The sequence below is a fragment of the Somniosus microcephalus genome, chromosome 33 (assembly GCF_052327205.1).
Source record: "Somniosus microcephalus isolate GS21.2 chromosome 33, FLI_Smic_1.0, whole genome shotgun sequence".
NCBI classification, from domain to species: Eukaryota; Metazoa; Chordata; class Chondrichthyes; order Squaliformes; family Somniosidae; genus Somniosus; species Somniosus microcephalus.
Window position 1 is genome coordinate 28,938,385 of NC_141019.1, and position 23,712 is coordinate 28,962,096.

At 43.0% G+C, this 23,712-nt stretch overlaps 1 protein-coding gene across 2 annotated transcripts in view; it reads right to left on the reverse strand.

Annotated features, from left to right (window-relative positions):
- Positions 1–1,513: 1,513 nt before the first annotated feature.
- spats2 (spermatogenesis associated serine rich 2) overlaps positions 1,514–23,712 on the reverse strand; it is a 112,109-nt gene continuing 89,910 nt past the window's right edge. For both annotated transcript variants that reach the window (XM_085972842.1, XM_085972843.1), the window contains 4 exons: positions 18,286–18,395; positions 12,823–12,925; positions 7,567–7,781; positions 1,514–4,176 (listed from right to left, as the gene is read on the reverse strand). In XM_085972842.1, the coding sequence (XP_085828968.1) occupies positions 3,865–4,176; positions 7,567–7,781; positions 12,823–12,925; positions 18,286–18,395 (740 nt within the window). In that variant the 3' untranslated portion in view covers positions 1,514–3,864. The remainder of the gene's footprint in view (positions 4,177–7,566; positions 7,782–12,822; positions 12,926–18,285; positions 18,396–23,712) is intronic.

A 23,712-nucleotide genomic window follows, 5' to 3' on the forward strand; every position in this document is an offset into this window, starting at 1 on the left:
ACAGAACTTATACGTATGAAAATATAAGGCTAGTTTTTAGGGGTTGCCGCTCTGGTGATGCCAGTGGAATTTGGTATTTTGCTAGTGAGGCAGTGAATGTTGACAGGCTATTTGATGTGGTGGCATAAATTCATATCTCTACAATGGAAGCAGAGTCCAAAATAGCTTTTGAAAGTGAAGTGAATAAATATTTCAAGAACAATTCAAAAAGGCAAGGGAATGTGACTAAGTGGATAGTTCTTTCAAAGAGCCAGCACAGGTACAATGAGCTGGATGGCCTCCTGTGCTGGATGGCCTCCTGTGCTGTACAATTCTATTTAAATAGCTATTTCTGTGCTCTGAAAGTTCCAGGTAAGGTGCAAAATTTGGTCTTGATGATTTGCCTGTCCCAGGCCATTACTGACAGGAGGGTTACAGATTCTGCAGCTGGATGGTGGATTTGATGGGATTCAGACTTTCCTGCAATACTGGTAAATTAAATTCTCAGTTGTGATTGAATTTACTTTGCTAAATTTAGATGGTAAATTGCTGTCTTGTTTTAATGAAATTCACAACATATGCTATCACAAAAGCAAAAATAACTTCATAAGGTGCAGACAACATTTATCTCAGTCATTTGTGGTAAAACTAATTTGTTACTTTGTAGAAATGTGAAAAGCTTAATCAAGCATCTGTTAGCTGGAAAAGGGGCTGGAGCTCAGGTCACAACAGTGGCAGGGTGATCACCATTCTCAGTTTATCTCAACATTCCCTGTGGATATAGCTGGCAAGAACATTCCTCCAGATCTGTAAAGTTGTTTTTTTTTTGCATACCTATCATTTGTTTAGATGAAGTTGACTCACAATTGTTATTATTCCCTTGTAAGAAACAGTTGAGTCTATGTTATAAATAGGTACTTGTCAGGCGAGTGCTGTGCTCAGCAGGACTCCATTGTTGAGTTCTTGAACATTTCTCCTGCCCTCACATAGTATCTCCATTTATCTGGCTCCCTCTGAACACTCTCTTTCAGTTTCAATGGATAGACAAATGGCAAGATCTCCAAGCAATTTATCACCATGGATCTGGTCTGGAATCAACTTGTCCTGCCACCTTCAAAGATGTGTGTATGTGAACCTCCAGAGGTCTCTGCAAAATTGTATCATTTAATTCATATTGCTGTGCCTTGTTCTCCCAAAATCCATCACTTCACACTTCTCTGCATTAAATTTCATCTACTATGTATCAGCCTATTTTAGTGAGTTCTCGTGGTGAAATGGGCAATTAGTTACAATTGGCAGTGGGATGGTTAAGTCAACATCAAGTCTTCATAGGCTTGTCATCGCAAGCTATAATTCTGCAGATTCACTTACTCTACTAGTTGCAAGGCTAATAAGGGACAAACTTATGTAATAGCAGAGAACTGTTACACCCAGGGAAAATGCTCTCCCTAAGGAGTGTATAGTCTTGCTTTAGATTTTTTTCTAGACTGGATGAAACTATTAAAGGGGGAAAAAGCCACATGTACAACAAGGATTAGTTTAGAATACGGTTTCTTTATTAACTAAATTTTAAATACATGACATATGTCAGGAAGAGACTTGCGCTAAGAGGGAGCAGCGATTCCGCTGCCTGAGATGCAGTCATAATGTACCAACATACCATAGATTGGAGGATTCAGATTCGGTTATGCAAATAGGAATCAACTATTGAAAAATGGATTACTCCCACTGCATGGTAGCCTAGCTCTCAATTATTGGTCTGGTGCTGGGCAGCCAGCATTTCACTGAACTACCAGAAATATGCTTACAGTGAATCTGTGACATGATCCCTTGTCTCAACATCAAATGTGTAGGGGCTAAATCACAATAACCCTTACTGTAACTACTTCACACTTCAGAATAGACTTCCACCTAGTGCACTGAATGTGAACACAGTTGAGACTTTTAAGAGAAATAAATTGGTAAGATTCTTGATTCAATAGAGAATAAAAGGGATATGGGCTTGGCACCAAAGCCTGAGGGGTATAATGATCTGAGTGGGTCATATATATGGACCCAAAAGGCTGCAATAGCCTTTCCTCTCATTCAAACTTTTGTAATGATCTGAACACTAACAAAGCATATAAAACTGGAAGGGGTGGGAGTAAAACAGCATTTGATACAAATTAAAGTTTAAAACTTAAAGACTCATTTGTTTTTCCTGTCAGTATTCAGGTCAGCATTACTAACCTGAGGGAACAAAATCACACTTCCGACTCAATTTTGGAAGATATTGCATTTTAAAATAGGTGTTAATTACGTATTTTAAAATACACTAACTGCTGCTCTCTGCTTCACTTCTCATTCTCAATTACAGAATAATCACTACAGGCATACAATGGGCATGGTTTTAATAATCATTCACTACTAAAATGCAGCTATCAAAGCAATCAAGCTAGGAATTTTTTTTTGTTACTTCACCTGTTTATTCTATCTGCACGAGAGAAAAAATGGCACCAGGGCTTTAAATAAGAAAAAAAAAATCAACAGAACAGCAAAAAAATCTTAAGGTCAAAGTAACGAATGGCTGACCAAAGGGCATCCATTTACAACATCTCCTGTAGATTTTCCATTTTATGCTTGTATTAGTTTACTGATGAGACAATTTGGAATCTACAGCCGTTTATATGAAGTCACTTGCGGATTGATTCCCCTCACACGTGGAACGTATCTGATCAAGGGCATGCTCAGACCTGCAGCAGATTATTTTCCAAAGGGTGCATCATAGACATTTAGTGGCATCACACTACATTCCTGCCACCTTGATGTATAAAGCCTATTTTAGAAGGGAATTCAGATCACTTCAGTCACACAGCACTGAAAGCAGATTTGCTCTTTTCAGAGCCAAGTGAATTTCCATTCTGGGAGTAACAGAACAGCAGCCAGTAGAAGTTAATTCAGCAGCACAGATGCCACTAAAACTTTGCATCAACTCTTCTGCATTCACACTACAAGTTTTAGGATCGGTGCAAAGTGGTTTTGGCTTCTCACAGACACTAAATTTGCAGGATGTAAATTTGATGTCATGGCCAGAACAGATTCCGAAAGGAAGCAAAGACAAACTCCGCCAGTGAGTTTCACTCTGCTTCACGCTGGCCAGGGCCTGGCTCAGAATTCAGACTATAACTGCAATGTCATGTGAAGGGAAACCACTTTGCACCTATGCTATAGTCGGAGAGTGAATGCAGCCTGACATGAATAGGAAGTGATGCTGAAGTTCTGGCATCCTGTTGGCATGTTGTCTCCAGCACATAAAATACATGTTTCAGGCAGTTCACTACTAAAACAGTTCCATCCAAATACATAACCATTATCAGATAGAGCAGAACAAAAGAAAGCAATCACGTGTGTGCCCTGTTACAATTAAATGGTGATCCCTAGTACACCTATGGCAGCAAAGTTTGAAGGTCTTTGGTCCTTTATTGAGTTTTATTTTTAAGTGTGGTCTGGGATAGTTAAAAGTGGTTGTGACAGACACTAAAGGTACAAGGCACTTTCATTCCTAACAGTTTGAGATGCATAGTGATTTATTGGAAAAAAAAATATTAGTGTGCAAAGTAAAGCTAACTGATTTAATCACGATAGGCCAGGCAACAATGTTTAAGTAACATGTCTAAGGTACAGCCAAGTGCTGCCCCCTCTTCCAGAAGAGATTAACCCCATACAGACACGACCAATTCAAAAACTTGGGAACAGATGGAAAAATCGATCCGGAAGAGGAGGAAGAGGAAAAGAAACAGATTGCAAGACGAATCAAAGGTGGCACAGACAAGGTGAATGTAAACTCAGTTTGTGTTTTATCACATCTAGCTGGGACGCTGGTATGTTGCTGGACGTCAGAAACTTTCAGGAGTTCACAGGGGCTTCACTTCCGTTTGACCTTGGCCTACGTTGAGGAAGGGCATCGGCAGGAGCAGGAGGTAAGGACAACTGCCTGGGGGCAGAAGGTGCAGCTGTGTCATTGGAAGCTGTAGAATGCATCTGGCTCTTATCAGTGGTAAAACCGTGGGGTGCGGGTTGTGGGTTGTATCGAGCGTTGGAGTAATTCCTGGGTCCGTTCCGGTATCGATTCCTATCATCATTTCTTCCAAAGTGGCTTGGGCCATTTATCCTATTCTCGCGAGGTCGGTAACCTGGTCTCCTATTTCCACGGGGCACCTTTTTAAGGGCAGAACATCACAATTAATAGATATACTTTACATTGTTTTTTCCCCCCCTTCGTTAGATCACCACTGCAACCTTTTTTTTGCTTCTATAGTTGTATTCAATTCTGCTCAGATTTGCCCATGGATGCTAGCAATGCCAGTTAGTGCATAGCCAAGTGCGAAATGCACTTCCAGCAAGTCATCTGTATCCAAGGGTGTGCCAGCAATCCTCTCTGTATTTGGGGGGGGGGGGGGGGGGGGGAGGGTGTGATAGACAACAGGCAACAATTTAAGTTCAATGCCAGTAAAGACAAGATTCTAGCCCTGCCCCGTCTAAAGGAGCATGGGTTCCACTTACACAGACTGAACTCCAGTATTGCTCAAGTGGCTATTCTTCATGCATGTGCCTAGTGAGTATTACCACTTCAAGAAACACTTTTAAACCTGGACTTAAGTGAAGTCCAGTGCTTTGCTGCTAGTCAACTAACTGCCCGGGAAGTATTTCTTTCTTTAAACACTCAATCTGCATAAAAAATAATTCATCGCTGAAAAGAGGGATAACTCTGCTCTCTCGCTCCCACCCGTCATGTGGAAATAATCTTGCAGTTGACAGGTGGGATGGGGGAGGGTGAATTTTATTTTATTTTCATTATCCTGGAACTGCCCCTGGGGTCAAAGTTATTCTTGCCAATTCTAGTCAGCTTTAACCAAATGCACTAGACTCAGACACTCAACAACTTGCATTTATGTAATGCCTTTGACATAGAAAAACATCAAGACACTTCAGAGGTGTAATCAGAAATAAATGGATGCTCAGAATAAAGCTCTCAAATCTCAATCCAACAAAGCCCTACCATACAGTAGTTTAGACTGGTGTGATTTTTTTTAACCCATTGTGTCAACCCCTACTTACATAGTGAAATTTGTGCAATATACCTGCACTGACTATCCTCCCAGCTGGTTATTGCTCATTGGAGACAGGTGCATGTACTTGCACAAAGCTGCTGGGAAAACAAATGCCAAACAAATTCCCCGAGCTGGTGTTTTGTACATCTTGAATGTTTGAACGGAATCCTTTTCCCGTTACTGCTGATTAACAGTTTCTCAGCATTTTAGTACAGAGAAACCGACTGGACAATAATGGTGGAAACACGACTGGGAAAGGCACCATACCGTTTGCAAGGTAGACAAAGAATTCACAAAAAGGTGACTGGCACCTAGTGTGAGCAAAGAAACTGCTGAAATATCAAGTAGCAGAGGGATGGGTGGGGTAGATGGGCTGCTTAAAGTTTTAGTCTATCCAGGATGTATGTTTCTGAACACCTTATAACTGCAATATTTACAGGTAAAGAATTTTTATTTTTTAAAAAAGTTCACATTTGCAAGCGTTTCATATCGCTCTTCCTAATGTTTATTAAAAAAAGGCCTCCACCATCACGCATCCTGCCAAGACTGACAGATGACAATTTTCCTTGGCCTCTCTAAATCCACCACCAGGAAGTCCATAGCGTGGTCTGGATCGACGACTCCTGTGTGGGAAGCAGTTCACTTCTGCTTGATGTCTGCTTAGACAGCTTGAAGTGGTGAACTCACCTAATCGAGACCCGATAGCTCCCACCCCTCCATGTTCTAGCGCTTCATGCACAACCTGCAGTTCCGAGTGAGTTTTATTCACATTAAATGTACTAATCAAAACAAGAATAGAATTACAAAAGCAAAATACTGCGGATGCTGGAAATCTGAAATAAAAACAGAAAATGCTGGAAATACTCAGCAGGCCAGGCAGCATCTGTGGAGAGAGAAACAGAGTTAACGTTTCAGGTCGATGACCCTTTGTCAGAACTGGAAGAAAGCTGGAGATGGAACAGATTTTTAAGCAAGTGTAGTGGCAGGGAAAGGGGGGAGGGGAGGAAAGAACAAAAGGGAAGGTCTGTGATAGGCTGGAAGGCAGGAGAGATTAAGAGACAAAAGGGATGATGGTGCAGGCAAAAGGAGATGGTAATGGGACAAGTAAAGAAACAAAAGATGAGTCCAGAGGAACTGTAAATGGGAATAGCAGAATGAAAGACAGCTGCCGTGTGAAAACAAAAAGGGGCCGAGGTTATAGTCTGAAATTGTTGAACTCGATGTTGAGTCCAGAAGGCTGTAAAGTGCCTAATCGAAAGATGAGGTGCTGTTCCTCGAGCTTACATTGGGCTTCATTGGAACAGTGTAAGAGGCTGAGGACTGAGATGTCAGAGTGGGAGTGGAGCGGAGAATTAAAGTGACAGGCGACCGGAAGCTCAGGGTCACCCTTACGGATTGAACGGAGGTGTTCTGCAAAGCGGTCGCCCAATCTGCGTTTAGTCTCCCCAATGTAGAGGAGACCGCATCGTGAGCAGTGAATACAGTATACTAGATTGCAAGAAGTACAAGTAAATCGCTGTTTCACCTGGAAGGGGTGTTTGGGGCCCTGGACAGTGGAAAGGGGGGAGGTATAAGGGCAGGTGTTGCGTCTCCTGCGCTTGCACGGGAAGGTGCCGGGCGAAGGGGAAGGGGTGATTGAGGAGTGGACCAGGGTGCCACGGAGGGAGCGGTCCCTCCGGAATGCTGAAAGGGGAGGGGAAGGGAAGATGTGTTTGCTGGTGGGATCACGTTGGAGGTGGCGGAGGATGATCCGTTGAATGTGGAGGCTGGTGGGGTGAAAGGTGAGGACAAGGGGAAACCTAGGGAAGGAGGTAGAAGCGGGCTGTGCAGGGTTGGGGAACTATGAGGTCGGCGGCTGTGGGGGGGGGGGGGGGGGAAGAGAGATCTCCAGAGGAAATGAGGTCAGTGACAGTCTTGGAAATGATGGCTTGATGTTCGGTAGTGGGGTCATGATCCGGGGGAGGTAGGAGGAGGTGTCAGAGAGTTGGCGTTCAGCCTCCGCAAGGTAGAGGTCGGTTCACCAAACAACAACAGCACCACCCTGGTCAGCAGGTTTAATGATAGTGTTGTTGTTGGATCTGAAAACACAGAGTGCTGCAAGTTCAGAGGGAGGTAGGTTGGAGTGAGAGAGGGGAGCAGAGAAATGGAGACAGCCGATGTCACGCCGGCAGTTCGCAATGAAAAGATCTAGCGAGGGTAAGAGGCCAGAGGGAGGGGTCCAGGAGGAACGAGAATTCTGAAAACGGGAGAAAGAGTCCGCTGTGCGGGGGGCGGGGAAAGACTCCTGGCCAAAGAAGTGGGCACGGAGACGAAGGCGGCGGAAAAAGAGCTCAGTGTCGTGCCGAGCTCGAAATTCATTGAGGTGGGGGGGGGGGGGGGCGTAAGGAGGATGAAGCTCAGGCCTAGAATAGAATTACTTGGATTACAAAAACGATTCTCTTTGGTTGGAGGTGGGGGAGGAGGGAGGATGTAGAAAGAGAACATTAGCAGTTCATACCGGTCGAGTTGATGGGAAAGTTCGGTTTGCAGCATTAGCGGTGGCAGTGGAAACGTCTCCTGCAGACAGATTCTTTGTTGCTGGTTTCGTAAGGCTGGGGTCTGAGGCACAGTCGGGAGTAGAGGGTGCTGAAACATCACTCCGACTCGTCACAGACATGGACGACACAGAGCTACACCGTGATCTGGCAGAGTAATTGTTCTTGGGATGAGACACTGTAGAGAACAGAAAGAACACGTAATAAGACAATGCAAAAGCAGGATTACTGTTACTTTGGAATGGCCTTTATAGAGGGGTGCAGTAGTGCTTGGGCAGCTAAACAACCCAGACGTGCAATACTGATAAATCCTTCACTCCTCCTCCAGGTAAAATGTGGCAGAGGTAAGGGAAATCAATCAGAATGTCAGACAGGTCAAGAGGGCTCAATTTGAAAAGTTTAGAGTAAGTAAATAGAACATTACTCTGCCTTAGAATTCACAGATTGTAACTGGCCTTTTACTAAAGGGCTTTTCATATTTTTGTGCAGCCTTCAAATTTTTCTCGTCAGCAACCAGGTCAGTGACAGCAATACATGAATGTCAACCGTCAGTGGTCATGCGGAGTGTTTGTTGAGTTGTGGACACTTGTTATTAATTGCTGATATTAAAAAAAACCGCATGGAATTGAAGCTTCTGCCTGGCCGCCCGAGAATGCTCTGCAAGCGTCCTCTGCGCATACTCAACTGTGCGATCAGGCGTCTCCCGGCTGGCGCGAGATCAGGCAGGTAAAATAGAAAGAACTTGCATTTATATTGCACCTAATCACGGCCTCAGGGTGTCCCAAAGCACTTGACACCCAATTGATTGCTGTGAAGCGCAGTCATTGTTATATAGGCAGCCATTTCGTGTATAGCAAGATCCCACAAACAGCAATGAGATCAATGACCAGTGAATCTGTTTTTGTTGGTGTTTTGAGACAGGAATGTTGGTCAGGACACCAGGAGAACTCCCTACTCCTCTTCAAATAGCATCACGGGATCTTTTACAGTCACCTGAGCAGGCAGACGGGGCTTCGGTTTAACATCCGATCACAATTGTTGGTGGCTTCCAACAGTGCCACACTCTCTTGGTACAGCCCTGATGTGTCAGCCTAGCTTATGGGCTCAAGTCCTAGATTGGGGATGAACCCACAACCTTCTGACTTGAGGCAGGAGAGCTACCACCGCTGAACTAGAGTGAAACTCAAATGATCTCAGTAGGCATCTTAAGTTTATGGCAAGCTTAAAGGAAAGAATAATAATGGAACCAATTTGTTTGGAATTGTGTCTGGTGTTTGATCTGGTTTCTCAACATTGCTATGAATTTATTGTTCATGATGCAAGATCGTCGTACTTCGCAGGCTTTTCTTCGGTTTCCAACAGATGTTTTGCACTGGGTCACATTTGCAGTGTGGGAATGTCAAAATGTTTGCATACTGGTCCCATCCAAGGATCACATTTCCTTGAGAGCAGATGTGTATGAGACTAATGCTGGTGAAAGCACGGATAGTAGAAGATGCATTAAAGTGTGCGTGTCAGTGAGATTTTCTTTCTGTTGCATTTTTGGCAGCACATTGTTAGCTGACTTAATTAACTCAACACAACAAAGTAAATAAACTTAGTCATGGGAAAGTCTTCTTGCGGTGTGGTAAAATGCTGTCAAGGGAGCCTTCCTTTCTCAGCAAAATGTTAGCACTCCGTTACTAAAGTAACAATTCCAGATGCTGCAACTGTCAGCATTTGCTGGGCTCTGTCCACTCGCCAGTATTTGTGGACAAAAACCTGTGCAGGATTTAAGCTTCCTGCGCTTCTCGTTTGCTCCAGAATGTTGCGCAAGCTTGTTCTGCGCATGCGCGGAATTTGTGCGCAGCTGTGCGATCAAGTGGCTTCCTATGCTGGCTTGTGGTGAAATTGCACGCGGTGGCATGGAATTGCTTCAAACCTTTCGGGGGGGATATACTGCAGAGATTGTTCGTGTCAATTGTACGAGACAAGAGTACGTGATGTAAAAGAGTGAACGTCGAATTGGGGGGAAGAATGGCCAGGGTTCCGGAGAACGATGGCAGGAACTGCTGATTCACCCTGGGAGTTGCCATTCTGAGGCTGCTGAATTGCCACAAGAAAGAGGAATCCGAGTGAGCCTCAAGGCTACAGAGGAATCGCTCTCTGACCAGTGGTCTTCAAGGTGTGGAATGCACATCAGACGTTTTGATGGCCTACAGAGTAAGAAGAATGAAAAAGGTGGGATTTCGCTCGCATGAGAAATCTGTGGAATACGTTGTGGGCTTATACGTGATTGTGGAGCACTGTAGTGCACAGGGGAAACCTTTCTTAAGTCTTTCAATCTAGTTTCTCATGAAACCATCGAAGTACATGGCTAAATCTTGGATGTGTACTCCAGCTCCAAGATCCGTTTATGGGTAGATGGGGGACTCGCTGAACCAACCACACTCAGTAGTGAGGTAAAGTTATCTACTGTCACCCATCCTATGCAATGTCTTCATCAATGTGTTGGATAGCATCATAAGGGACAGCTTCGGAATGGCTGCTCTGGGTATTTCTGAAAGTATCGTGCTGCTCCTTCTCGCTGATAATCTGGTGTTGCTGGCCAACTCACCTGGGGATCTACCAATCATCTTGAACAAGGGCTAACCAGTGGGTCATGGGTGCCCTACATATAGCATTATGGCTTTGAACGCCTTAAGGAGACCTCAAAAGGTACTGATAAGATAAAAGGGGCATCTGTCCCCACTGTTGATTCAAATCAGGACCTAGGGGCACTCTGCTGGATGCCAACTTCAGCTTGGGCACAGTCCTTCAGGACAGTGCCAAGAAGGGATGATGGGCACTTTGATCTTTCTTCAGTGACAAGTTCCAGTGCAGCTTACACTTGTGGCATACAAGTCGCACGTTGAAACAGTTCTCCGGTTTGTAGATTAATAAGTATTTCTTTTCCTCTTTAATCTAGCACTTTGAGACATCTTGATATACGTGAGAAGCGCTATAGAAATGCAAGTTATGTTCTTTACATCAATTGGTTATTTGCATTAAAGATGTTGTATCATTTACATCTTTCAATAATATTATTTTACAAGCCTACAGCCCACTAATATTTACAATGATTACATCATGCATTCTGCAGTGCTATACTCACTTTGCACCTTCTGATGGTCGTGTAAAGTTAAGGCACATGGGATTGGGGGCAAGGTATTGACTTGGATAGAGAACTGGTTGGCAGACAGAAAGCAGAGAGTAGGAATTAACGGGTCTTTTTCCGAGTGGCAGGCAGTGACTAGTGGGGTACCGCAGGGATCGGTCCTTGGACCCCAGCTATTCACAATATACATTAATGATCTAGATAAGGGAACTAGATGTAATATCTCCAAGTTTGCAGACGACACAAAGCTGGGTGGGCGTGTGCTGCGAGGAGGATACCGAGAAACTCCAGGATGATTTGGACAGGTTGGGTGAATGAGCAGAAGCGTGGCAGATGCAATATAACGTGGATAAATGTGAGGTTATCCACTTTGGTGTCAAAAACAGAAAGGCAGACTATTATCTGAATGGCAATAGATTGGGAGAAGGGGAAGTGCAACGAGACCTGGGTGTCCTTGTGCACCAGTCACTGAAGGTAAGCATGCAGGTGCAGCAGGCGGTAAAGAAGGCAAATGGTATGTTGGCCTTCATAGCGAAAGGGTTTGAGTACAGGAGCAAGGATGTCCTGCTGCAGTTGTACAGGGCCTTGGTGAGACCACACCTTGAGTACTGTGTGCAGTTTTAGTCGCCTTATCTGAGGAAGGATGTTCTTGCCATGGAAGGAGTTCAGCGAAGATTCACAAGGCTGATCCCTGGGATGGCAGGAATGACGTATGAGGAGAGATTGGGTCGATTGGGATTATACTTGCTGGAGTTTAGAAGAATGAGAGGGGATCTCATCGAAACTTATAAAATTCTGACAGGTCTGCACAAACTAGATGCAGGTAGAATGTTCCTGATGGTCGGAGAGTCCAGAACCAGGGGTCATAGTCTAAGGATAAGGGGTAAGCCATTTAGGACAGAGATGAGGAAGAATTTCTTCACCCAGAGAGTGGTGAACCTGTGGAATTCTCTGCCACAGAGGGCGGTGGAGGCCAGTTCATTAAATATATTCAAGAAGGAGTTAGATATATTTCTTAGAGCTAAAGGGATCAAGGGATATGGGGAGAAGGCAGGTACGGGGTACTGAGTTTGGATGATCAGCCATGAACTCATCGAATGGCAGAGCAGACTCGAGGGGCCGAATGGCCTACTCCTGCTCCTATCTTCTATGTTTCTATATCAATTGTAACTGGTAAAAACGACTTCATTTTAATATTTAAAGCATCCAGGAGAAATTACTTTTGGCTTCATTGCAGTAGACTTCAAGATGCACCAAAAAGTGCCAAAAATCTAAATGTCTTGGGCATGACTCTAGGAAATAAATCGTACATCTTCAGTGCTCGCATCCCCCTTCAGAAACGTCGGAATCTCCTACTGCAAATAGTGCACTTTTGTCTACTTCAGCTTTTCCCTGCAATAGGGCTGATGAATATATTGGATCCACCTGCAGGTTATGACAAGCTCACGTCCCACTGCACTCTCAGTGTGACTACTTGTGATTAGCTTTTTTAGGCTATAGGTTGGTACGCAGGTTAAAATATTACATGGACACACAATTAAATGGTACCTTGGAAGTATTATTTTGCAACATTAGCAATTAACATTGGACTTGGCAGGTGGCAGCACTGAGCAGCAAATCAGTGGCAAAAGTGATCGTTAATCTGCAGCAGGCAACGAGCAAGCATGAAGGCGCACAGCCGGTAAAAGAAACTCTAGCTACAAAGCAAGCGCAACACAAATTGAGCTGAAACATCAAGTTACAGTACGCTGACTTAAGCACTGACTGGTCACAAACTCCGCAACAGACACTTCAAATTGACTCAACGCCTTCAGATCCAACAATTAGAGGACTTTAGCATTTTACACTGAAAACAGAGTATAACTACACATATTCATCTTCTCTTAGGGAAAATAGTTGGCCTATACCCTCGCACCCACTCTGAAGCCACCAGAAATCCGATGCGTGCAACCGATCGCGATTACATATTCCAGCGGCTGCAGCACAAACTGTTTGAATTAGAAAGGCTCAGTGCCCCACCTGCAAGGCCCACTTAACAGTCAAACGTTTCTACTAGATGTCACATGACCAAGCCTCAGCTTACCTTGTCCAAAGGCTTGGATACTCGCTTTGAGTTCTTCCACATCACAGGTGAACTGTGCACATCGCCCCAGGTCTTCATCATATTTTCGTTCACTAACAAAGTGCTAAAATAATACATTTAAAAAAAAAAATAACTCTAGCAGATGAAGTCCAGGTATATGGTAGCTTAGCTTTTTAAATTATACAATAATCAGGATTCCTAGTTGTGTACTGGCACTTTGGATTAATAGGCTGGTGTACAATTCTTGACAATTATTAAAACTGAGCCGCTCTTGTGTATCGTGTATCTATCAATTTCACTTGGGAACATTTTGATTAAGTAAACCGAAAATGTAAATCTAAAAACAATTTACACAGTGTATTAATTTCCAGCAATTGTTTAATCACGTGAACTCGTGTTTATATCACATACGTTACAGTCACCTTCTGTGTAATGGTCCTGAAATAATGCCATGGGATAAAAGCACACAAATTGTTACCACATTTACCGCTATTTTAGCAGAGGCGTTAATCGGTTTTAAATAAATTGGTTAATATCGAGCATCCCAAAGCATAACTTCAAGGCTAATGTATTGCAGACATTTAAGGTACTAAAATGAGACAACTGGGGGACAGGAAATCTCAAATTTCTGCACAACAAACTGTGTAGTGTTTAATTGAACATACCAGCCATATTCCTGGGACCTTCCAACACAAACTGCATACTGCTCTCTTCCAAAAATGAAATAAAACACTACAATGTTATGTAGTGGAAAATCATCTATCCTGGACATTGAGCACAAAATGGAAGCACAATATTTCCAATCATCTGGACAGAAAATGATAAGCAGTCTCGCCTTCACAGAATCACAAACCCCACAGTGCAGATAGAGGCCATTTCGGCCCATCGAGCCTGCACCGACACATATCCCACCCGATCCCCGTAACCCCTACACCAACACATATCCCACCCTATCCCCGTAACACCACGTATTTAATCCCCCTAACACTAAGGGTCAATTTATCATAGCCAATCATCCTAACCCGCACATCTTTGGACTGTGGGAGGAAACCGGAGCACCCGGCAGAGACCCACGCAAACACGGGGAGAATGTGCAAACTCCACACAGACAGTCACCCGAGGCCGGATTCGAACCCGGGTCCCTGGCGCTGTGAGGCAACAGTGCTAACCACTATGCCACCGTGCTTTGACTTGACTTAAGAAAACTACTAGGCACTTGGTCTAAGCGTTAAACAACGCTTTAATCAACTGTTTTACAACATGGAGGTCTAGTTGCGTCCTTCACTAGTTCCTGTTAAGAATATCCTGCGCAAGTTGGGCCCGTGCCAGAGTATTTACACTCTCCCTGGACAGCGCCACCCGTAGGCCGCTCAGTATTATTTCATAAGTCTTTCATGAATGACGGATTCATGTCACGCCTAGTGGGTGAGTCTCCACGGCACAAACGTGTGGCACAGAATCGTCAAGTCTCATTCATAGGCCAGAAAAATGGATCACTTGAGAACTGGAGATGCTGCACTGCTATAGAGGAAGTAGTCGTCTAAGATTGGGATTAAGGGAGATTGTTGAAGCAGAGGAGGTGGATCTTTCCACCGGATCTTATTTGTGCTACACCTTAAATGGGAGTGCCTGATTTAGAAAAAGTAGAAAAACAAACAAACATTCAATTGCCCAGCACGGACATCCTGCACTTTAATGAACACAATTTATCAAAGTCAAGATTTTTCATTTACAACCCCAATGTGCATCGATATGAAATTCATTTCAAGAACTTGCATTTATATAGTGCCTTACCACTTTTTTCACGACATCCCAAAGTGCTTTGCATACAATGAACTATTTTGCAGTGCAGTTATTGTTGCCATGTAGGCAAATGCAGCAGCCATTTTGCGCACAGCAAGTTCCCGCAAACAGCAATGAAATAAATGAGTAGTTAATCTCTTGGTGGTCTTGGTTGAGGAAGAAATGTTGGCCAAAACACTTGCTACACTTCAAAAAAAAGTGGCATAGGATCTTTTAACATTCACCTGAACAGGCAGATGGGGCATCATCCGAAGGACACCACCTCGGGCAGTGCAGCACTCCCTCAGTACTGCACTGAAAGGTCAGTCTAGAGTATGTGCTCAAGTCCCAGAATGGGGATGGAACCCACAACCTTCGATCAGAGGTGAGAGTGCTACCACTGAGGCAAGGTGAGAAACACGTGGCAGGGACATGTCAAAAGTTCAGATCAGTTTTGATATACTAAGAAAACGCAATTTTTGACTAATAATTGCACGCTTCCTACAAGGCCATTGCATGATAATGGCTGTCCAGTTTGATGGAAGAAATGCAATTATCCAGGAACTCGGTTACAGAGCACAAACCAAAAAAAAACAGCAATCAAACCAACATCAAGTGCTCACACTGGTGTGTCGCCTACATTTTGGATCAATTTTCAATTGTACAAATAAGCCACTACTACTTGTTGCTCGATATGATGTTAAGCAAATAATGTTTAAGACAATGTATAAAGATTGTTGCACCAACATGCTGCAGCATGAAGCGATAGAATAGGGATTTACATAGAGTCAGAGTCATAGAGTTATACAGCACAGAAAGAGGCCCTTCGGCCCATCGTGTCCGTGCCGGCCATCAAGCCCCGTCTATTCTAATCCCATTTTCCAGCACTTGGTCCGTAGCCTTGTATGCTATGGCGTTTCAAGACGCAGGGCTCGCCAATCTCACCGACACTCTTTTTAATATTTACATAAATGAATTGGCAAAACTACTTGAACAATCTACAGCACCCGGCCTCACCCTATATGAATCCAAGGTTAAATTCCTCCTCTATGCAGACGACCTGGTTCTGCTGTCACCAACTAAGGAGGGTCTACAGCAGAACCTGGATCTGCTGGAGTTGTACTGCCAGACTTGGGCCCTGACAATAAATCCCCAAAAAACCAAAGTCCTTGTGTTCCAGCAAAGATCCAGGCATCAGGGACCCAAAATAAATTTCACACTAGGAACAACCAAAATTGAACAAACCACTAACTACACATACTTGGGCTTAAAAATCAGTTCTATGGGAAATTTCAAACTGGCTGTGAATGAACTGAAAGAGAAAGCAAGAAGGGCTTTCTATGCCATTAAAAAATCAATCCAAATAGAAATCCCAATTAGCATTTGGCTCAAAATTTTCAAATCAGTAATTGAACCAATTGCACTCTATGGCAGTGAAGTGTGGGAACCGCTAACACAACAAGAATTTGCAAAATGGGACAAACACCCAATTGAGATCCTACATGCAGAATTCTGTAAAAGTATCCTCCGGACTCAAAGGAAAACCGTAAACAATGCATGCAGGGCAGAACTAGGCCAATATCCATTAATAATCACTATCCAAAAAAGAGCCACCAAATTTTGGAAACACCTAGAAATGAGCAACCCCCAATGTTATCATTACGAAGCCCTGAAATGCCAAGAGAGGACCATAAAGAAGAATACCCTCAGTCAACTAGTCCTGGGACTCAGTGAAGTAACTACTAACAATAACCAGCCCCAGGACAGTGACAGCGTAACACAGAATTCGACCCAACACAATCGTCGCTAAGCAAAAGGAAAAATATCTGTCATATTGGGCAGAAACAACAAAAACCCAAAGTAAACTCAATTGCTACTTGGCCCTAAACAGACAATACAACATGGCTGATTACCTGACCATGGTAAAGGATAGCAAACTGAGAAAAACCTTGACAATGTACAGACTTAGTGAACATAGCCTGGCAATCGAAAAAGGTAGACACAGGCAGACCCGGCTACCAAGAGAGGACAGGATATGCTCTCACTGCAGTCAGGGAGTGGTGGAGACAGAGATGCACTTCCTCACAGCTTGTAGAAAATATCAGGGCATAAGGGAGAATTTCTACCCAAAATTCACAAAAATATGCCCGGAATTCAGAAATTTGAAGGACGACCAAAAACTCCCATACCTACTAGGGGAAAGAGAGAAATTGTGTAACACTAGCGGCACACTATGTTACAGCTTGCCATAAACAGAGGGACAACCACTAAATAGAAGAGTATATATAAATTATATGAAAGTATATTTATACACTCAGGGATATATCTGTTTATACACTGTATGGATAGATCTGTATTTTTGTGTACAAACATGAATGTTTTTCAATGCTTTGGCAACATAAGATGTAACTTGTCATGCCAATAAAGCGATTTGAATTGAATTGAATTGAATTGAATCAAGTACTCATCTAAATGCTTCTTGAATGTTGAGGGTTCCTGCCTCTACCACCCTTTCAGGCAGTGAGTTCCAGATTCCAACCAGCCTCTGGGTGAAAATGTTTGATTCCTCACATGGGGAGCTATTCACCAGAGAAGAGATGTGTATATACAATAAAATATAATAAGTGGTCAGGTTGCCGCAGGGAACTCTTCTACTTCCCAGTGACTGACATAGAACAGTATTTAGCAGTGTGCCTGGGAACAGGGTGCTTGCCTGTTGTGGAATGTTGTGCGATGATGCAACACGAAGATGCAAGGAAAAAAAGGTATGAATTGCACAAAAAAGGAAAGACAATTCAGTAAGTAATTGGAATTACAAAACCAAAAGCCCAGGTTCATTTCTCTACCAGGGTGAAACTGGGTGAAGTTACTTTCTATTTACATGGAAGAAAGATGAATATTTGAGTCAACAGAACTTAAACTGACCCCCGAGCCCTAATGAAAGCTTAAAAATAATTGTAGGGTAGATGTGGCTTGGGAAGTCATTCAGAAAGCAAATCCTAACTTGGAAATATATCGCCGTTCCTTCATCGTCACTGGGTCAAAATCCTGGAACTCCTTCCCTAACAGCACTGTGGGAGCACCTTCACCACACGGACTGCAGCGGTTCAAGAAGGTGGCTCACTGCCACCCTCGAGGGCAGCTAGGGATGGGCAATAAATGCTGGCCTTGCCAGCGACGCCCACATCCCGTGAATGCAAAAAAATACAATGCTCAGAATAGAATGCAAAGGAATTATGTACAAATGGCACTGTGGATTATCAGTTTTATTCAGCACAAACATTCTACATTCTTCAGCAAGTTATTATGGAGTAAAAAGAAATGTTGAAGATGGCTTGCTGCAAGATATTCACCAAGTTACTGGCATTACTGTAGCGGCTAAGAACTCAATTAAACCATCGTAAAACTCTCATTTTTTCCTAGTTCTAAACAGAAACTGCTTTACAAGAGTTCTATAAGGCAACATCTTGGGCAGTCCTTATTTTGATCTATAAGAGGTTGACTTTTAAGATTTCAAACCAAGCTGTAAATGTTCCAGGTGGTCATTGACGAAAGGGTGATAAATTTAAGGGTTAGAAATGATAATGTACACTTAAAGAACAATCAAATCATGCTTTGAAAAGTGTTCCATGTTTTCACGATGTTTCAACATAGATGCTTAACCAATTGCAACAATTTTACCTTAATATCAGCTCTGAGCTCCACTAGCTGTTCCTCAGACATGCGGACTGCATTGTCCGTCATTCTCTTCAACGCTTCAGCTCTCTTCTGGCGACTGTCCAGGATTTTCACTGAAAACCGTGGGGAAGCAATGGGATATTATTCAGTAGCGCCTTCCATTTATGTATAGTCAACTCCAAAAAAACCTAATCCACACGCAATTCAGATTCAAGCTAGAATTCCAATATACCATCTCTATTCACTCGCATTAAGCAAAACATTTAATTTAACAGGTCAGAAGTCAACTGTACTATACACTTTTAAATAACTTTTAAGTGAGCCTTTTGTAAAGGAGTTTCTTAATCTGGCTAGGGGTGTATATCAGCCTCAAAAACTAGTCATCAACCTACTGTTGACTATGTATCCAACAAAATGAGGGTTCAACAGGGCACTGGCTGATGCCAGAGAGGTGGTCATTCACCTACCTGTCCTCTTGGTCAGAAGAAAACTGAAGGCAATTTATTTTAAAATCAATAAAATGATTGCAGCAATATGCTTCATTACCCAATAAGAAGGCATCACAGGCTGTTCTGGCAGTCATGGTATGGCAGCAGCAGACTGGAGGTTATATTAGATAAACCCAGCTGGTTGCTGTAGTTAGGAATGTGTTTATCAATTACCAAGTTTGAAGGTAATTGAGAGAAGAGATGTGTTTTTATATACAAATGAAATATAATAGTGGTCAGGTTGCCTCGGGAACTCTTCTACTTCCACTTCCCAGTGGCCGACATTGAACGGGGGGGGGGGGGGGGGGGGAATCCATACTAGCCCCTCACAAATACTTTAATTGAAAGTTTCTTTTCCTTTAATATAAATTCTACATCTACCGTTCCATCTAATAGAACTGTTTATAATAATGAATTAAACTAGTTCATTTCCAGAGTAAGAATGTGTTGCTTTGCCACTTTAGAGGCAGTGCTACCATCAGTTTACCGCTGTTAAAAATCAAATGGTTACAATGATTAGCACCCCTTTTTCTTTCTACTTGATTTAAAATTAATTGTTCAAAACAGCAATTGCAGAGAATAAATTTACAGAACCAGACAGTGAGAACGAACTGAAACTGAACGTGGCTAGAGGAATGGTGCAAGGGGGAGGGATTCAAATTCCTGGGACATTGGCATCGGTTCTGAGGGAGGTGGGACCAGTACAAACTGGACGGTTTGCACCTGGGCAGGACCGGGACCGATGTCCTAGGGGGAGTGTTTGCTAGTGCTGTTGGGGAGAGTTAAACTAAAATGGCAGGGGGTTGGGAACCTGTGCAGGGAGACAGAGGAAAGGGAAGCAAAAGACAGGGAGGAGAAAAGCAAAAGTGGCAGTCAGAGAAATCAAGGGTTTAAATCAAACATGGCCACAGTAAATAATAATTCTAAAAGGTCTAAGAGTGTTAAAAAAAACAAGCCTGAAGGCTTTGTGTCTTAATGAGAGGAGCATTCGTAATAAGGTGGATGAATTAGCAGTGCAAATAAATGTAAACGGATATGATATAATTGGGATTACGGAGACATGGCTCCAGGGTGACCAAGGCTGGGAATTCAACATCCAGGGGTATTCAATATTCAGGAAAGACAGATAAAAAGGAAAAGGAGGTGGGGTAGCATTGCTGGTTAAAAAGAGATTAACACAATAGTAAGGAAGGATATTAGCTCTGATTTTGTGGAATCTGTATGGGTAGAGTGGAGAAATACCATGGGGCAGAAAACATTAGTGGGAGTGGTATATAGACCTCCAAACAGTAATGCGGAGGTTGGGGATGGTATTAAATGGGAAATTAGAGACGCGTGCAATAAGGGCACAGCAGTTATCATGGGTGACTTTAATCTACATATAGATTGGGCTAACCAAATTAGTAACAATACTGTGGAGGAGGAATTCCTGGAGTGTGTACGGGATGGTTTCCTGGACCAATATGTCGAGGAACCAACTAGAGATCAGGCCATTTAAAGATCACATGGATGAACTACAGAATTTGTTCATCCCTGTTTGGCATAAAAATAAAACAGAAAAGGTGGCTCAACCGTGGCTAACAAGGGAAATTAGGGATAGCATAAGATCCAAGGAGACGACATATAAATTGGCCAGAAAAAGCAGCAAACTTGAGGATTGGGAGCAGTTTAGGATTCAGCAAAGGAGGACAAAGGGATTAATTAAGAGGGGGAAAATAGAGTATGAGAGTAAGCTCGCTGGGAACATAAAAACTGACTGTAAAAGCTTCTATAGCTATGTGAAGAGAAAAAGATTGGTGAAGTCAAGCGTAGGTCCCTTGCAGTCAGAATCAGGGGAATTTATAATGGGGAACAAAGAAATGGCAGCCAATTAACTACATACTTTGGTTCTGTCTTCACAAAGGAGGACACAAATAACCTCCCAGAGATGTCAGAGAACATAGGGTCTAATGAGAGGGAGAAACTGAATGAAATCAGTATTTGTAGGGAAATGGAGTTAGGGAAATTGACGGGATTGAAGGCCGATAAATCCCCAGGGCCTGATAATCTACATCCTAGGGTACTTAAGTGGCCCTAGAAATAGTAGTTGCATTGCTGGTCATCTTCCAAAATTCTAGAGACTCTGGAACAGTTCCCATAGATTGGAGGGTAGCTAATGTAACCCCACTATTCAAAAAAGGTGGTAGAGAGAAAACGGGGAATTATAGACCGGAAGCCTGACATCAGTAGTGGGGAAAATGCTAGAGTCCATTATAAAAGATGTAATAGCAGAGCACTTGGAAAACAGTGACAGGATCGGACAAAGTCAACATGGATTTACAAAAGGTAAATCGTGCTTGACTAATCTACTGGAATTTTTTGAGGATGTAATTGGTAAAATAGTTAAGGGAGAACCAGTGGATGTGGTGTATTTGGACTTTCAGAAGGCTTTCGATAAGGTCCCGCATAAGAGATTAGCGTGTAAAGTTAAAGCACGTGGGATTGGGGGTAAGGTACTGACGTGGATAGAGAACTGGTTGGCAGACAGGAAGCAAAGAGTTGGAATAAACGGGTCTTTTTCCGAGTGGCAGGCAGTGACTAGTGGGGTACCGCAGGGATCGGTGCTAGGACCCCAGCTATTCACAATATATATATATATATATATATATATGATCTAGACGAGGGGACTAGATGTAATATCTCCAAGTTTGCAGATGATACAAAGCTGGGTGGGTGTGTGTGATGTGAGGAGGATGCCGAGAAACTCCAGTATGATTTGGACAGGTTGGGTGATTGGGCAGAAGCAGTATAATGTGGATAAATGCGAGGTTATCCACTTTGGTGGCAAAAACAGGAAGGCAGATTATCTGAATGGCAATAGATTGGGAGAAGGGGAAGTGCAACGAGACCTGGGGGTCCTTGTGCACCAGTCGCTGAAGGTAAGCATGCAGGTGCAGCAGGCGGTTAAGGCGGCAAATGGTATGTTGGCCTTCATAGTGAGAGGATTCGAGTACAGGAACAAGGATGTCTTGCTGCAGTTGTACAGGGCCTTGGTGAGACCACACCTTGAGTATTGTGTGCAGTTTTAGTCGCCTTATCTGAGGAAGGATGTTCTTGCCATGGAAGGAGTTCAGCGAAGATTCACCAGGCTGATATCTGGGATGGCAGGAATGACACGAGGAGAGATTGGGACGATTGGGCTTATATTCGCTGGAGTTTGGAAGAATGAGAGGGGATCTCATTGAAACTTATAAAATTCTAACAAGACTAGACAGACTAGATGCAGGAAGGATGTTCCCGATGGTCGGGGAGTCCAGAACCAGGGGTCACAGTCTAAGGATAAGGTGTAAGCCATTTAGGACTGAGATGAGGAGGAATTTCTTCACCCACAGAGTGGTGAACCTGTGGAATTCTCTACCACAGAAGGCAGTTGAGGCCAATTCATTAAATATATTCAAGAAGGAGTTAGATATATTTCTTAAGGCTAAAGGGATCAATGGATATGGGGAGAAGGCAGGGACAGGGTACTGAATTTGGATGATCAGCCATGATCTCATTAAATGGCAGAGCAGGCTCGAGGGGCCGAATGGCCTACTCCTGCTCCTATCTTCTATGTTTCTATGTAGCTGAAATGGCACAATTACTTAAGCTCCTTGTGTTAATGGCTGCATCGACTGTAGTATCAATAATGAGGCTGTTCCACACCTTTATGATTATTAGTTTTTACCCAATCTATGAACAGAAAATCTAGAACCCACCACAGGAGACTGATCAGATTAGTGAGGCTGTGCACATGCAAGGAGCAGACACAAATTGCCAAGACCCAGAGTGAACTAAGCTTCAGGAAGGGAGACAACACAGGCCCCATGCTCATGAGGGGGATTAGCCCACAAGGAAACAATTATGGAAAATATTTATTACAGCCCATGGGTCGGTTTATGGGTAACTTGAGTTATATTTTGCTGAATTGTTTAAATCTTTACCGTGTTGTAAATGTTATTTTTAGCTGGTTATTCAAAAACCTTGGAAAAAATTTGTGGGGCTCAAATATCCCCATCATTTAGATAGCACCAATCAGCACAGTTAACTTCACAGATAGTGGCATTTGAGCCATTAACGATTCTTTGCTCCATAGCAAAGCCTTTTGAGGTACGACACATGCTAGACACAAAGCTTTTAATTATTTATTTAAAAGGCCAGTGCTAGAGGCCCAACATTTCAGCAAGCTCTTTGGATCTATATTCAATGCAACTCATACAACAAGCTACTCCTTTTGCAGTGGTTTGCCAACTTGCCATATGAACCCAAAGGGAGTGATTCAGAAAACTTTACATTGAAGAGGGACATACTTTAAGTTGGCAATAAAATATCAACTCATGGCATAAACAGATTTGAAAATGAGATATAAATGCAGAGTAGTACTCACGTTACCCTCAATATGCAGCCAAGCCTAGCATATAATCTCAAAAGGTCAGCATTTCCCCCTATCAGTGGGTTTCAAATTCCAGTTTGAGATTTGCCCAAACAGAAAATCCCATCTATGAATCTAAAAATAATAAGCTTCTTTGAAAGCTTAATTTAAGCCTTCATCAGAAACTTGAAAATAATGTATCTGTAAACTAATTTAGTAGTTTCATCTAGATGCATGATGTTTTCTCTGAGTAAAGTGCACCATCTGCTGGCCTAGCCAAGAACTCAGATCCTGCTAATAAGGGGAGTTAAATTCAAAATCACACTGGGGATTCAATCTGGTAGGGGCGGTTTGTCAGTCTTCCACTAAACTTCAAGGCAGCAAACATGCACCTAGTTTCTGAAGTTCTAAACTGGTTAGGATCTGCAACCAGTTGAAAATAACGTTCCGTTATTAATAAAGGATAAGCATGTAAAACTGGAAGAAGTCGCCATCCTTAAACCCGTGCACAATGAAGGATTAAAACTGGAAATGGGATTGCCACAGTACACT